General features: G+C 39.9%; 1 protein-coding gene across 5 annotated transcripts in view; it reads right to left on the bottom strand.

Annotated features, from left to right (window-relative positions):
• TRPC3 (transient receptor potential cation channel subfamily C member 3) overlaps positions 1-14,687 on the bottom strand; it is a 46,943-nt gene that overhangs the window by 30,832 nt on the left and 1,424 nt on the right. For all 5 annotated transcript variants that reach the window (XR_004842433.1, XM_009642233.2, XM_035897596.1 and 2 more), the window contains exon 2: positions 5,201-5,972. Coding sequence is in view for 4 of the 5 variants with exons in the window: in XM_009642233.2 (XP_009640528.1) it covers positions 5,201-5,941 (741 nt within the window). In the remaining variant the exon portion in view is untranslated. The remainder of the gene's footprint in view (positions 1-5,200; positions 5,973-14,687) is intronic.

Raw genomic sequence — 14,687 nt, 5'->3', positions numbered from 1 at the left:
GCAGGAGCTTTTAGCAAAACTGGGAACAGGGATTTATCCTATGTAAAGCAGGACTATGATCTTTTTGATCCTATCTATGATGGACCAAATTCTGACACAGTATCAGCTAGTGCAATTTCCACTGGGAGAATTGAGCTTGCTTACACAGGACAGTATTCAGCTCGTATACAGAGACTATCACATGGCTTTTTAGCTACCTTGTCCTGCTTTTTTTCTACGGTGACTCCAAAGGAAAGTTCCATCAGCTGTTCTGACTGCTAGAAATTCTCCCATCGCTGTGCAGTAACAGTTTTAAAGTTCTCAGGGAGGAGGGTAAATATCAATTAACTTTAATAACCCGCAGCAACCGCAATGGCCAGGGTCTGCTAAAAACAGAAGAACAAGGAAACATAAAAATTGGGAATATTTGTATTGCAAAGTACTTGTGATGCTACTGAGATTGGAAAACATTATTCTCCAGCTATGGTAAAAGAACACTTTTTTACATTAAGACAAGGTACAGTTCCAGACTGTGCTTCCCTAGCCAGTCTATCAGGTACAAAGCAGTACACCTCAGAGATCTCTAACCACTCAAAGACAGATGCCAGCAGAATGCCACTCCATTACTTTTTCTGACTTAACAGGTTTTGTCCTTATCAACAAAAGAAAGGAATCAAAGCAGCAGATTTGATACACTTTGAAAACACTGAGCAGGCATGTTGGTTATAAAAGCCTTTGTAAACATCCAAATTGATGAAGACTACCAGAGTGAAGCAGAATTCTGGTTTTGCATCTCAGACACTGAACTTCATCAACAATGCTTTCTTTCTAATTATCTCCACTACATATAAAACACCCCTAAAAACCTGACAGGAGAGAATCTAATCGGCTGCTTTAAGAGACTGAAATTTGGTGTGACAGCAGTAGGTATGGAAGAGTGAAGGGGGTTGGGTTTTTTGGTTTTGGGGTTTTTTTGGGTTTTTTTTTTGTTTTTTTTTTTTTTACGATTTGGTAGCAGTCTTGCTACCAGATAAAACAAACTGAAATTTCTGACTTCATCTGAAATCCTGCTGTCAATCCCTGGAACAGAGACTAGGATCACCAAGGAAGGTAAGAGAAATACTGTAGTTCCTGTCCTGTCCACAGTGATGATATGCTGCTATACTGGCCACCAAAATGATGTCTTGCTGCTTTGACAGCCAGGCACTGATAATCTCTGCTGGTCCCTTAGTTTATTTCAAGACCTAAAGAGGAGTCACCAGCATGTTCAGACAAGCCAGCCATGCTTTACCAGGATTAGAAAATGCAATAAAGAACCTTAAGGGACGAAGATAGCGAGCAAAAAAAGAAGTAAAGAAAATTAGGCAAGCACTTAGAAGGGAGACAAGAAAAAAGGAAACCCAAAGAGGGAACTGAATAGGAGAAAACAGGGGAAGAAGACAAGTGGATACAAAGAAAAAAAAGGGGTAACAATGTCAAGAAGAAACTAGAGTAAAATCGATGAAGAAGAGCAAAGGAGCAACAGGAGCTTGAAACATGGATTTCACAAAGGAGTAGGAAGTAAGGAAGCTTGAGTATGAAAGAAGTAGAGCGAAATGGTCTTTAGGGCTCCAGTTTCCCCATCTGATTCTACTAATTTTCAGTACTTATTTTTGGCTACGTGTCTCGTATCTTCCAGGAAAAATTAGGGTTCCCTGGTTTCTTTGAATCCTTTCTCCTTACTTCTGAAGGGAAAATTAAAAAAATAAAAATCAGTGTAATAAATAAAGGGGTTTTTTTAATGTTCATGGGGAACTGACTGTCACGAATGAATGTCCTAAGCCACCTTCCCTTATTTCTAATACGCTTGTGCAAACTCTGATTTGCACGTGAACATCAGAATTGGTTAGTGTGAATCATAAGTGGTAGAGGCAGACTAGACTTTGCATATGCAAAAGAAGTAAGGTTCAATTTAGCAAGCATTTACTAGGAAGCTTTGCCCTCAGGCATTTTTAAACAGGTTCACCCTACTTCTTTCTCTGTGGGAAAACCACCTAGAAAACTATTTTCTGTAGGAGTCCTTCACATCCAGGAAACGCATTGCTGTGAGCATGCACAGGAAATGCTACAGGCCTTAACATGGCATAGATGCTAAGAAAAAATCATTAATATCATCAAAAGTCCCTTTAAACAGACGCCCATTTTCTGTGGGAGATGAACTATTTTGTCCATTTGTCTTTACCCTGAAACAAGTCTGCCCAGTGTTGTGCTATAGGTTGAATTGGATAGGCATACTTAAGCATTTCCAGTGATGATCCTAAAGGAGACTGCAGCAGAAGCCTATCAGTCATTCTGCCTCATAGGGAGTGCCAACGTCAGACCCAGAAGCCTTGTCCTCTGGGATATGACAAAGCACACAGTTATTGGCAAAATACATTCAGATGACATACCTATAGAAAAGAAAGCACTGAACAGACAGTTACTAACTGGATGTACACCAAATGTGGCAAACTCTCACAACAGGCTTCTGTAAGACACAGAAGCACTGCTTGCTTTCTCCTCGATCTACCTCTACAGTTCTCAGTGCGGCATCTCGCATTACATCCGCGCCACGAGCAGCCCCATCATACCTGCCCACAGCCCCAGCGGAACACAGAGTCTTCTCATCAGCTGCGCATTTTCAGCCCTTCCTGGACTTGGTTTAATGGTGATGCTAAAAAATTCCTTGCCTCCTCTTTTTCCTCCTTCCTCCCTCCCTCCCTTTTTCACTACATCTTCTCCCCAGGAAGGGCAGACAGTCATCAGTGCCAGAGGAAAACAAGCAACTTTCCTACCACGCTTGGTAGAAACAGAAAGAATGCCCTGAGATGCAGAAGAAGGAAAAGAGATAGATACGAGGTTAATGACGAGAATAATTATTTCACTGGAATGTTTTGCTTTTGATGAGAAACTGGAATTTCCATGCTAGCAAGGAGCCAGGAACAATTTCTACTGTAGGTGCCAAAACTGCATTACCTTATACACCTGGCAAGGTTAACAGCCATGTAAGTGCTATCCAAAAATAGCAAAATCTGTGAAAATAGTGGGTTTCTTGGGTTCTTATGCACCCCAAAATATCAATAAGGCGAAACAGTTAAGAAAAAAAAAAGAAAAAATTGAGAACCAGAATATTTTGTTCTGTGACAATTTAATATTTTAAAAACTAATTTTTTAAGTTCTGGTTTAAAATGAAAAGTCCAGCCAAAACCTATCATTTTTTCTCCTCCAAACTTTCAAGCTATTTATTTTCTGATGAAATGTGTATTCAGGATATTAATACCTATGATATGGGAGCTTCCCATGAATATATATTTTTCCTGAATTTTTTTCTGTTCAGTTCTAATCATCTACATCCTTCCCTTATAAAAAAACATGATATAGCTTGCCTTAATTTAGCTTTTGGTGGCAGAGATTGCATTTTGGGTTCCTAGGGAGTTGCGTAACACTTAAATTGAGTCCCTAAGCCCACCAGTGTTTCTGAACAAAATTTGTATGCACTATCATAAAGAAAAAGATGGATGGTACAGTTTCTGAGGTGGACAAAGAAAAAAAAAAAGGTTTGTATCTACAACCACTGAAATGTTATTCAAAAACCCCATAAATCTCCAACTTGGGCAGATGATTCTGGAGACCCTGTGGCTCTCAGGTTGTTGGCCTAGTTGAAAAAGAATCAACGATAAACAGGAGTGGGTTATACACATCAGAGGTTTAACCTTCTACAACGTTCTCTAAATGAGGCGCATAACCACAATTCATTGTGTGAAGCACACAAGCCAACAGGCTCTGTGCATATGATAAAATTCTCTAATTCTTCAATTTTATGTTCTCAAAGAGCTTTCCCAGTTCAGTACTTTTTCAGCAGAGGAAAAAAAAAATCTGACATTTTTCCTATACTCCTGAATACATACATTGAGGAAGCACTCAATCCATTTGCCGAATTACACAATATGCAGCACGGTATGAAGGGGTTCCTTCAGCAAAGGAAGGAAAAGAAAGGTTTAAGCTGACTTTTACACTTTATTAGTGATTGCTATAATACATGAATCCTTCTCAGCACCAAAATCTAATTTTTAAATTATATTTTTAACTCACTCAGCTATATCTGGAGCTATTCTTTCTCAGGAGTCTAAAACTGTTTCTTCCTCTTCTGGTAAAGTTCACTTCATTAATTTCTACCTATATTTCTCCAGGTAGTTGTACATTTCTTCTGAGTACTCCACAGTGTTAGCAATGCTTACTGTTGTTTGAAAAGGTTAATGCATCTTTTGCCTCTCTCAGATCATTTATGAAGATATTAAACAAACAAGTGATACCCAACACTGACCCTGCAGAACCCCATTACATTTTTTGCTAAAACTAGATTCAATGCTGTTAATATCACTACTCATTGAGAACAACCAGTCATTCCCCGAGCCAAGCTTTTCTTATTACACACAGTCTACTGGGGTTTGATTTTTTGTGGGGTTTAGCTGGGCAGGGAGGGCAAGGGGGAAGCTGGGTGTTACTGTACTTTTTACGGTATTCAACAGAATGGCAAAATCATTAAAAAATAGCACTGGGCAACAGTTAACTAAGTCATTAATTGTCTGATGGAGAAGCTGAAATACATAGAAGAGTCAGGGTATTGACATACTAAACCAGATACAGGTCAAAAACAGATAACAGAACCTACATCTGTAACCAGTCTAACAGCTGGTTTTGAACAAGTGACATTTCTAAAAGATGCATCAAAAAAACCACTTTCTGTGCTCTTAACAATTTGGAGACATCATTCAAAATCAGTACAAATAAAAAAAGAGGGAATAAGGTCAATGCCGCAGTATGCTCAAGAAAAGTGTAATGTTTCTGCTTTCTGCATTTAGGCTACTGAGTGTTTGTAACTAAAACCGTTCTCTCTCTGCTACAGCAACCAAAACTGTTTTCCATCTGCTGCAAGGTTATCAGAATATGCACTGTCCCTTTTTCCAATTATCTCCCTATGCAGTAGGTGCAAAAGCAATTTCATTTCATTAAAAATTCTTTTTTAAAGGCTTATATATTGAAAACTCAAAATCAAGAACAAAGAGGCAATAAATACATGAAAATATTTGCAATTGAAAAAGTAAACACACAGGAAATAATTTCAAGCATCTAAGGACATCATGACATAGCAGCAACTTTAAAACAACAACAAAGACAGACAGAAAGACCAAAACACCATTACCTTGAATTCTTTTTCAATGTTGGCCAACTTGGCAAGTTCATTGCTGAGTTCTAGAGCAGTGAGTACTGGATCTTCACTGGAGAGCGACAGATAAGCCGGACTAGCCAGTCCTTTGTATGCATTTATTCTTGACCTAGAGTGACTGAAAGAATCATGCTTTTGCTTCTCAGTACAGTCATTACATTTGCAGAAATAATCATGAGGTCTTTCTATCCTTGCTCCTTTCATCAACAGCATGTGCACGACCTCGTATTTTTGGCAGTGGGCAGCTAAAATTATGGGAGTGATATCTGGAGAAAAGCGGGTACCGTCTTCGTCATAGGAATAAAAATCATCATCCTGGAGCTCCTGCTCACAAGGGCTCAGAGTCAGTCGCTTATTTACTGAAAACCCAGGATGATTCAAAATTGCTTCCACTATCCTAATGTAGCCCTTGCTGATTGCGAGCAGCAGGGCATCCCCAATCCGTGCCAAGTTCTCTTTTTTTAATAGAAGTTCTGTCACTTCCAAATGTTCATTCCCTACAGCAAGCTGCAAGGCGTTTTGGCCCATGTAGTCAACACAGTTGACATTCAGTGTTTTTGACTCCTCCAGCATTTTGCGCACCACAGGTATGTTCCCATACTCCGCTGCATCTAGAAAGCGCTCTTCTTCAGCCGTAAGACTGGTGCCCCTGTTGTTGAACATGAATGCTGGGCCTCTAATGGCCTGTCGCCTTCCCTTTTCCCTCATCATAGTCATACGTCTCAGAGACGGACTTTCTTCAATGTACCTAATGAGAAAACAGAAAGGTAACAGAATTTCACTCTGTTGGCAGCTTCCACTTCTCCTGTGGCTACAAAAATAATGACTTATTTTGTCCCTTGTCATTTGCCCGTCTATTGACAAGAAGCATTCTTTATTGTGATCTTTCTGCCTTCATGTGTGCTTGTCTGCCATCTGAAGGTGCTTACAGGTTCAACGCCACAGACCATTTCTGTTTTGTTAGCATAGTCAAGATTTTTTTTTTTTACTTCAGAAATTCCTCCCAACTCACTTCAGTATATATATAAAATGAAAACACATCTACTATACTACTTTCAGTAGTAATTAATACTATCCACCATAGGCATTCAAGCTGATGGTTTAAGGAAGGCAATATTTATACTTACCATATTTGCTTCACATAAACGAGGGGTGAAAGTTTTCTTCCTGATACCTGGCCAAGCAATACACAGTGACGCCTAATCTCACGCCTTCTAGTGTTACTACTAGAAATGTTCATCAAATCCAGACGATTCTACTCACGAGTCAATGTGGTCAAATTGTAAGTCTTTGAAAAACAACAGTTCATACACATTCAACAGATTTTCTGGATGCTAGTGACTAAACTGCTCACAGATTCTAGACACCAGGCACGGTCCAATATAGACTGGGATTAGCTCTCACTCCAGCTGGACTTCTGCAATGCTGTGGGCTATGTGGGACCTATTTCTATTACACATCTACCATTCTAGGAGGTGGAGGGAAGAAGCTATCTAATGTAATTACATGACTATATATATTTTTTTAGAAGTCCTCATGCATTCTTGTCAAAGAGCTACTGAATGAAAATGAAAATTGTGATGGCAGGCTGCACTGGAAAGAGGAAACCTGGGTGTAAGAAAGTGAGATTGTTTAGGAAAAGGAACTGAGAACTGGGGAGGCTGTGAACTCCCCTCAAAAACTGGTTGCAGAAGCAGAAAGAGGGAGAAAAGAGAAGGGGAACAGGAGAAAAAAAAGGGTAAGCAAGCTAATTCAGAAAACACAGAGACCAGAATTATGAACTAGTGAAGATACTGGCTGACAGCAGCAGGGAACAAACAGGAATGGACCAAGAGAAGAGACAGATCAGATGCTGAGCTGGACATAGCTTGGTAAGAAAACTACAGGGGGGAGAGGAGGTTCAGGGAAGTGGACCTAGGACAGGAGGCTGAGGAGCAGACACTACCTAGCTGGAGTAAACAACAGGAAACAACTACGTGGCGAGGTCTGAAACAGAATAGATGGGATGAGGCTAAAGTGGTCACAGCTGGGGGAAGCACAGAAGCATTTATGGCTACCAGAGCAGAGGCCAAAGGCCTGAAAAGGTACTCAAGATACCAAAACCTTCCTTCACTACCATCTGCAAATAAATGTGAAACCCATCAGCAATCTCCCTTTCCTTTCTAGTCCAGCTCAATATTGAGAAAGGCAGCCTCCAGCTGCTATCAGTTAATCCATTAGCTCAAGGGATAGAGATCACTTGAGCTGATTTGATGGGCACAGAGACACCAGTGCAGCTGATAAACAACATATGAGTTAATGGAGGGTGTGCTCTGAATACATGTAACACTATATATATATGCCTCATAGAGACAAACAGGCCTTATAAATTTCAAATTTGGTCCTTAAGACCTATGTGCCTCTGTTCCTCATATATAAGAAAAGAACAGTTGGCTTCCGTTTTACAGGAGCATTGTGAAAATTAATTTATTCATTTCGGCAAAAAACTCAGACACAAGAGTAAGAGGCCAGACAGAAAAACTGAAGAGGACATTAATCCTTCTACCCTCAGTACAAAAGCTGGGTAATGTGCATTAGGAAAGATCTGCGTCCACATAATGAATGCTGAGGGCAAAACAAAATCTTAAACAGCCCTTTTTAAGCAAACCCCATCAATCTGCAAAAGAACAGAACCAAGGGAAAAACAGCACACACACCTTTGGCGCACACAAAGACTATGCATTTAAGTGAACACAGTGGAACCTGTATGGGCAGCTTCAAAAGCTGCACGTCCTGTTTGCTGCAGGCTCAAATCCACAACCTAAGCAACATTCTTCTGAATGCTGTCTCTTTTATTTTTTCGTGTGATTCTTCAACAATGAGCTCAGCTATATTACCACGGCACAAAATATGCCTGGTGACATCATGGATTTCCGCATATGCAGCAATGTCAGCCCTAACGGTTTTCATTGGGCATAACTAATTCCGTTCAGGTTATAAGAATATGTCTGGCCTTCCAGCTATCTGCATCAGTTGTAATAAATTCAGCAAAACATAAAATCTTAATCACTTTATCACAGCTACCAATATCATAAAGCTAGTCCATGCTCTGAACATTTCAGTTAACACAAATGAGCAGTTCCATCACAGACCAAGTGAAGAGATTGTAATACTCATTACCAAGGGCAGGTCTCTCCTGGGATGAAGCATTTGATCTTTTTACATTTTTGTCTGTGGTTGGTGTTTCTGGACTACCAGAAATGACCTGGGTGGCACTGCAGCATAAGCAATGCTAACTGGTATTTACTTTTTGAAATATGTGTCAAAACTGATTTGCTGGACATGACAGGATCCATTTTTTTTCACTTATGTACCACTTCCTTTAAGTCTATGAAAAAGGCTGCATAACAGAGAAGATTTGTGATTCTGTTAAACACAGAATTGATTTAATGTCTTAAAGCTCAGGCATATTTCACATTTGGGCATACTCAGATATAAAGATCTGAGCCCAGAGTGCATGTGGTGAACAGCCACAGTATGCTACTACCTTATTCTCCAACAAAATCAGAAGTAAAGCCAGAAATACTGTCTTCTCACAGTTACTTTTTAAACAAGACCTTTTTGCCTGCTATGCTGTTATGTTTCTGTTCTTCCTCTGCATCTGAAAACATACAGCTATAGAATTGTAGTTGTTTACTATAATGTTATGAAGAAAAAAAGCATCTGTATTAAAAAAAAAGTAAAAAAGGCAGAGAACAAATTGACTCATGCTGACTTCTTAAGAAGACTCTGAATTGCCATCCTGAATCTCATTTGTCTTTTATGAAGCACACAACAATACATTTCTCCCTATATATTCCGTGTAATTTTTCAGCATATTTTGAAATATAACACTTATTTTCTGTTTTATCTACCCTTCTTTCAAAACCCACTGTCTGACTGAGATGACTCATCTGACTTTTGTAGAAAGAGAGATAGATCCTTCCAAAGGTGTTGCATTAGGGTATCTTCCCAATAAGGAAGATTTCCCTAGCTAAAAGTCTTGTAACAGGAATTAGATATTTCAAGTGACTGCAGTATCTTCTCAAAATAAAGGTGAAAGTTGCTTGGTATTTTAATGACTAAAATATTGTCAAGACCTCCTGGAAAAAAAAAAAAAAAAAAAAAAAAAAAAAAAAAAAATCAAAAAATCTTGTATAGCGCCACCCAGCCAGAAGGCTAAGTTCATCCATACCTCCCCTCCTCTCTTCTTCCCTCCTTCCCTCAGCAAATTCAAAGACCTTGAAGCCAGTGCAGCTCTGGTCAGAGAATTGCATGCAAGAAGCAGCAGGTACTAGACCTATTCCATTGTCTGCTCTCCTCCCTTACATCTAATAATTTTAACCTATCCCAAAGCATGAAGAAAATGGTTAAAATTTTAGTTTTAAGTATTTAACTGTTTTCAGCACATTTTATACATATTTGCCAACTGAAGTAATCAAAACAACAAAATCTCAAGCCACATCTCTAAATATCATTAGCCTGACTTAAAAATACGATTAAAATAGAACTAAGTGTGCATTAATTATTTGTGTTCTATTTCCTAAAGCCTTTAAAGTTCATGTTCTCAACCTTGTCTCTGTGAAGAGCTGACAAGTTACATAAAAAGAGGGAAGGAGAGACGGAAATCGTGATGCTCCTCTTCCCAACTGTTCCCAATAGTTGAAACACACACACACACACAAAAAAAAAATAATCTGTAGAACACACGGCAAAAAAGCCACAAGAACACCAAGCAAGAAAAACACCTAAGTTTTTTATGTTAATTCTTCAGCAGAGATACACCACAACGTTAAGGAAGTTCTAGTCCTAGTACACAGGTTGCATAATTGCACTACGTGGTACAGAGCAGGAAGGTGAGAGGACAGAATTCAGTCCATTTTGCTGACAGGAAGCAGCAGCCAAGCCCTCCATTTTTTCCATTTCACAGCAGAAAAATGGCTAAGGGGGTCTGTAAAGCCTCAAGCCTCTGCTGCTCAGCACAAATAAGAAGGATGGAATTGGAGAAAAGCAATCATGTTAACAAGTACACCACTTCCACCACATCTGGACACATTTCACTTGGCCCTAAGCCTGCACCAGTTAGGCAGCTGTTTCTAGGAACTGAAGAGCTTCGCTGGCAAGAAAGAACTTCAGAAACTTCCAGGCTGGTACACCACCCTTCAGAATCACTCATCCATTAGTATAAAACAAGGACGGTCTTAAGTTCCAAGGTTATTTCCTTAACTGTACTACTACCATTAGTCATTTGCCAGCTTAAGTCTAGTTCATCGCTTCCTACTTAGGCAAACTCTCAATAACTTCAGTGGTAGCTGCAAATGAACATAACTCACTATAAGATGATTAACAATTAACCAAGACATGATAGGACCCTAAGCCAGCTAGTTGTTGAATAATACGAAAGCAGGACACCTCCATTTCAGCTTTGCAGCACAATTCTCACATTAGTGAGGCCACAGCTCCTGAAAGAGTACACCACCTTTCAAGACCTTTACCTAATGATAAGTATCACAAACTTTCAGAGCAATGTTATGAACAACTAGCTGGTTCCTTACATACCAGCTAATGTCATAAGGCACAAAAACCTACGTTATATTTATGTTTACCTTAAATATTTTCAACTAAAACATATGACCTTCATAGGTGCAATAAAAAATATTTTTTTAAAAAATTCCACTAAACAAGCAGTGGCCACTTGTCTCTTGTGTTTTGCATGCATCACATTTACTATGACCTTACATTGCATAGTATTGTTGCCTGGACAGCTACTCCTACGTACAAGGCTAGAAATTTGAGCAGTACAACAACTGCAAAGAACTGGAGCAAGCATTATGATTCCTCTGCTTCTGCCATGGATTATTTCAACTACAGCTTTCTACTCGGTTAGCCTACCCATCCCTTTTCACACTCAAACTTTCAGAATTGTAGCAGAAGGACAGAAATGTGGGACAAAGAGTTGACCTGAGAATTCCTTGTGTTCTGCTGTTCGTTATCTCATCAACAGCAGTTCAAAACATTTATAATCTTGTTTCTAAGTCTAGTTTTTAACACTGCAAACAGCATAAGCTATTAAAAAGAAAAAAAAAAGTGAGAGAGAAGTTGGAGAAACAGAGGTTTCATTCTGGGCCTTGCCAGATCCGTAGAGCCATTTTCTAACATTTGCACTGAAGAACAGGCTGTTATTCTCCCTGAACTATTAAATGCAATAAAAGACGGCATCAACAATTTACAAGCAGTTTGACCCCACTGCTAAACTGCAGTACAACATTAGTGATCTTGATTCTATTCTAGTCCTGAAAAAGAAACGGAGTCCAGTCATTACAGACAGATCAAATAAGTACATCAAAGAAACACTGATGCGCACACATGTTTAAAAGCAGCAAGACTGGAGTCAGCCACACAGGAGATGCGGATTGTGCCTCTTGTTCTGCCAAAAGTAACCTCTGAGGTCCCAGTTTTAAAATTAAAGAATGATAGTTGCCTTATTCCCAAAAGTAAGCAAGTGCTCAGACATGTACACACATATGAATAGCATTTTAGCTCATGACTCCTGAGATCTCTTAATTTAAAGTGATCGACATGTACACACATATGAATAGCATTTTAGCTCCTGAGATCTCTTAATTTAAAGTGATTGCAAATGTTTGCTTTGTTACCGTCACAGGTAACACAGGAAAAGGCTGTGTTGTTCCATGTCAGGTAGCAGCCCCTGGCTCCATGCGGGGCCACAGGCAGTGTTGGGAGCGGGGGCAATCCCCTCCATCTCCTAAATTAAGAAGGCTTTGCCATCCCTCCAAGCTCTGCTACAGCCACATGCCAGAAAAGGCTGCTGGCAAATTTATTTCTTCACCAATAAAATAGCGTCACATTCATGTACGTTTGCACGGAAGCTTCCGCACGTTCCACACAATTTGGGAATCCCTGCACCAAATCTAAAACACATTAAATGAGAGCTTCCTTCTCCCTTCTGTGAACTACCACCTGGGCTTTCCAGAAGAGGGAGACTAATTCAGCTGAACAGGACAACATAAATCAGGCTGCAAGATCTGACTCAGGTCTATACTCTCCCACTGGTCTGAAATGACATCATCCAAAATGCCCTCATGTCCGTTCACAGAACTTCTGGCTCCGAACTAGAAAGAATTAGTCAAAAAATGGAACAAAATACCATGAGCTATCAGGAGGAGGTACACACACACTTAGTTTGTTCCTTCATCCCGCATCCCACAAACTATGCAGTGCTTTTTCCTACCATTACTCTTCACTAACTCCTCAACAGAAAATACCAACCATCTGAATTCCTGGCGGGGGGGGGAAAGGAGGACTATTTTGATGAGAGGAGTGCATCTATGCACACACAGAAAAAGGCAAATATCTCATCAGGAAAGAACCAATTAACAGGGCTGTGGCAACAAGTCCCTTTTACACTCCGTCCTTTAGTTGTGTTCTGTCGTTCTACTCAGGAAACTAAGCTATGATTTTCAGAGAGACTCAGGAAATCAGGCATCCAATGCCTAATTTACAGGTTTTGTCCACATTATTCCCACTGGGACATATAGTAACTTGTGAAACAAGTATTACATCCAGTCTGCAGTCTTAGTGGGAATCTGAGGTTAATTACTTTTTCCGGCGATATTTGGCACAGGAGGGAGCCAGATGTACATCGACAGGTACCTTGCATAGGTTACAGCTTTCAGAGCTAAGATATTTCAAATACCAGCTAAGCGCATCTTCTTGCTCAAACTACTTCACATCTTCCTGCCTCTTTCCCCTTGCACTGTTTGTCAGTACTGAATATTCAGACTACAAATTCTTCCAGTCAAAGACTCTCTTACTCACGTTGTGCACTCTAAAGCTTTATGTTTGTCAATCTACACACATTATGAGCAAGCTGATACTCGTATTTATTTCATTAACAAATGCTGTGATTTTAGGCATTCACACCAAACACAAAATGTTACTCCAGAAGAAGAATCCCACTGCTATGCTGAGGATGACCATGGCCACATAACGGGGAAAATGGTAGCTGTGGGTGTTTTGCCTCTATGCCCTGTCAGCTCAATATACTCCTACTACACTGATTAATGTCAGCCCTTTTGTCAGTCTGCTGGGCAGCAGCTTGCAATCACTGCTGTCATAGACTCCCAGGACAGGATCACAAGAACTATATACCAGGAAGGAAGTCCAACAGACAGAGCTCACTCCAGGCTCAAATGCCTATCAGTGTGCAAACTGAACTCCAGTTTTAGTCCCTGGTGGCGTAATACCCATTTCTTAAAGAAAGGAATATGCCAACAGTTCCAGGAGGACACTAACCTAAAAGAGACCCAGAAGTTTAGGACTCATAGCTTACAATTCATCTGAGCTAGCTTCAACTGTCTAAAAATAAAGTGTCCAAGGCTAAACTAATCCTCTAGGCTATTTTTATGGTGAATAGAGAAAGACAGGCACCTCAAGAAAGAAGATAAATGGCTACGCTAGCTTGCCCAGCACTATTTCCTCTCTCATCCCATCAACTACAGAGGGAGCCTAGAGAAACAACTTCAGCTCAGCTCGCTTCCAGAGTGCTAAAGACTCCTTCACTTGAAGTCTGGATTGCTGGGTATAGGGTATTTGTGAAGGAATTCCGCACTGGGATGGTAAAAACCACTTCTATTTGTAGTTATCCCATTCTAAGCACTACTCTGATTATTCCTGTCCTTTATAGTTGTCTCTAGGGTGATTTTAATTAAGGCTTCTTCTATAAATGCTGAATATGTCATTGTAAAGCTCAGAATAAAGTGTTTGTCATCTGGTAATTAAAATATTTAATTAAGAACTAAATATTGTCCTGAAAGTATAAAATACTCAAGTAATCCTCAGAGGTAAACCTATCTAATCTGCACCATGTTATACAAATACGTGAATAATTCATGGACAACCTATATTTTGTAAGTCAGAGAAAGGAAAGTTAACATCCCTATTAGTAAAAGTGAATTTATTTCTCTTGCCTTAAGTCTAGTCATGGTCAGTATTTATATATACATGATTGCATCTTAAAAAACAACAAACTGAATTTTCCAGAGACAACATCAAACAGGATAAGATGCATCTCCAGAACCAAGGCTTTTCTGCACAGGTGTCCTAGATTTCTGTGGGGAGTCTGGTTTTATCACAGCCTAGATTTTTAAAAATATATATAAAGAGATGCATTAGCACTGCTACTACAAAAGGGTGCAAGGGGTGCTCTAAATCTTAGCTGAGCCAACAATTAGGCTTTCTTGGCAGCTATGCTAGCAGCAGCCACGAATTTAAAAAAAAATAAAAATAAAAAAAAAGAGGAAGAATTGAAATCTCTTACGCCCCGGCACACCTGCCTGCCTCCTGCTACCTGCTGCCCCCGGCCCACCCTGAGGGAGGAAAGCCGAGGGCTCAGGGAGGAGGGAGCGGGAGGGCCGGGGGCAGG

Source organism: Egretta garzetta, unplaced genomic scaffold (assembly GCF_000687185.1).
Source record: "Egretta garzetta isolate BGI_Z169 unplaced genomic scaffold, ASM68718v1 scaffold467, whole genome shotgun sequence".
In the NCBI taxonomy this organism is placed as follows: Eukaryota; Metazoa; Chordata; class Aves; order Pelecaniformes; family Ardeidae; genus Egretta; species Egretta garzetta.
Note: the sequence above shows the minus strand (reverse complement) of the source record. Positions and strands in the feature narration are given on the sequence as shown.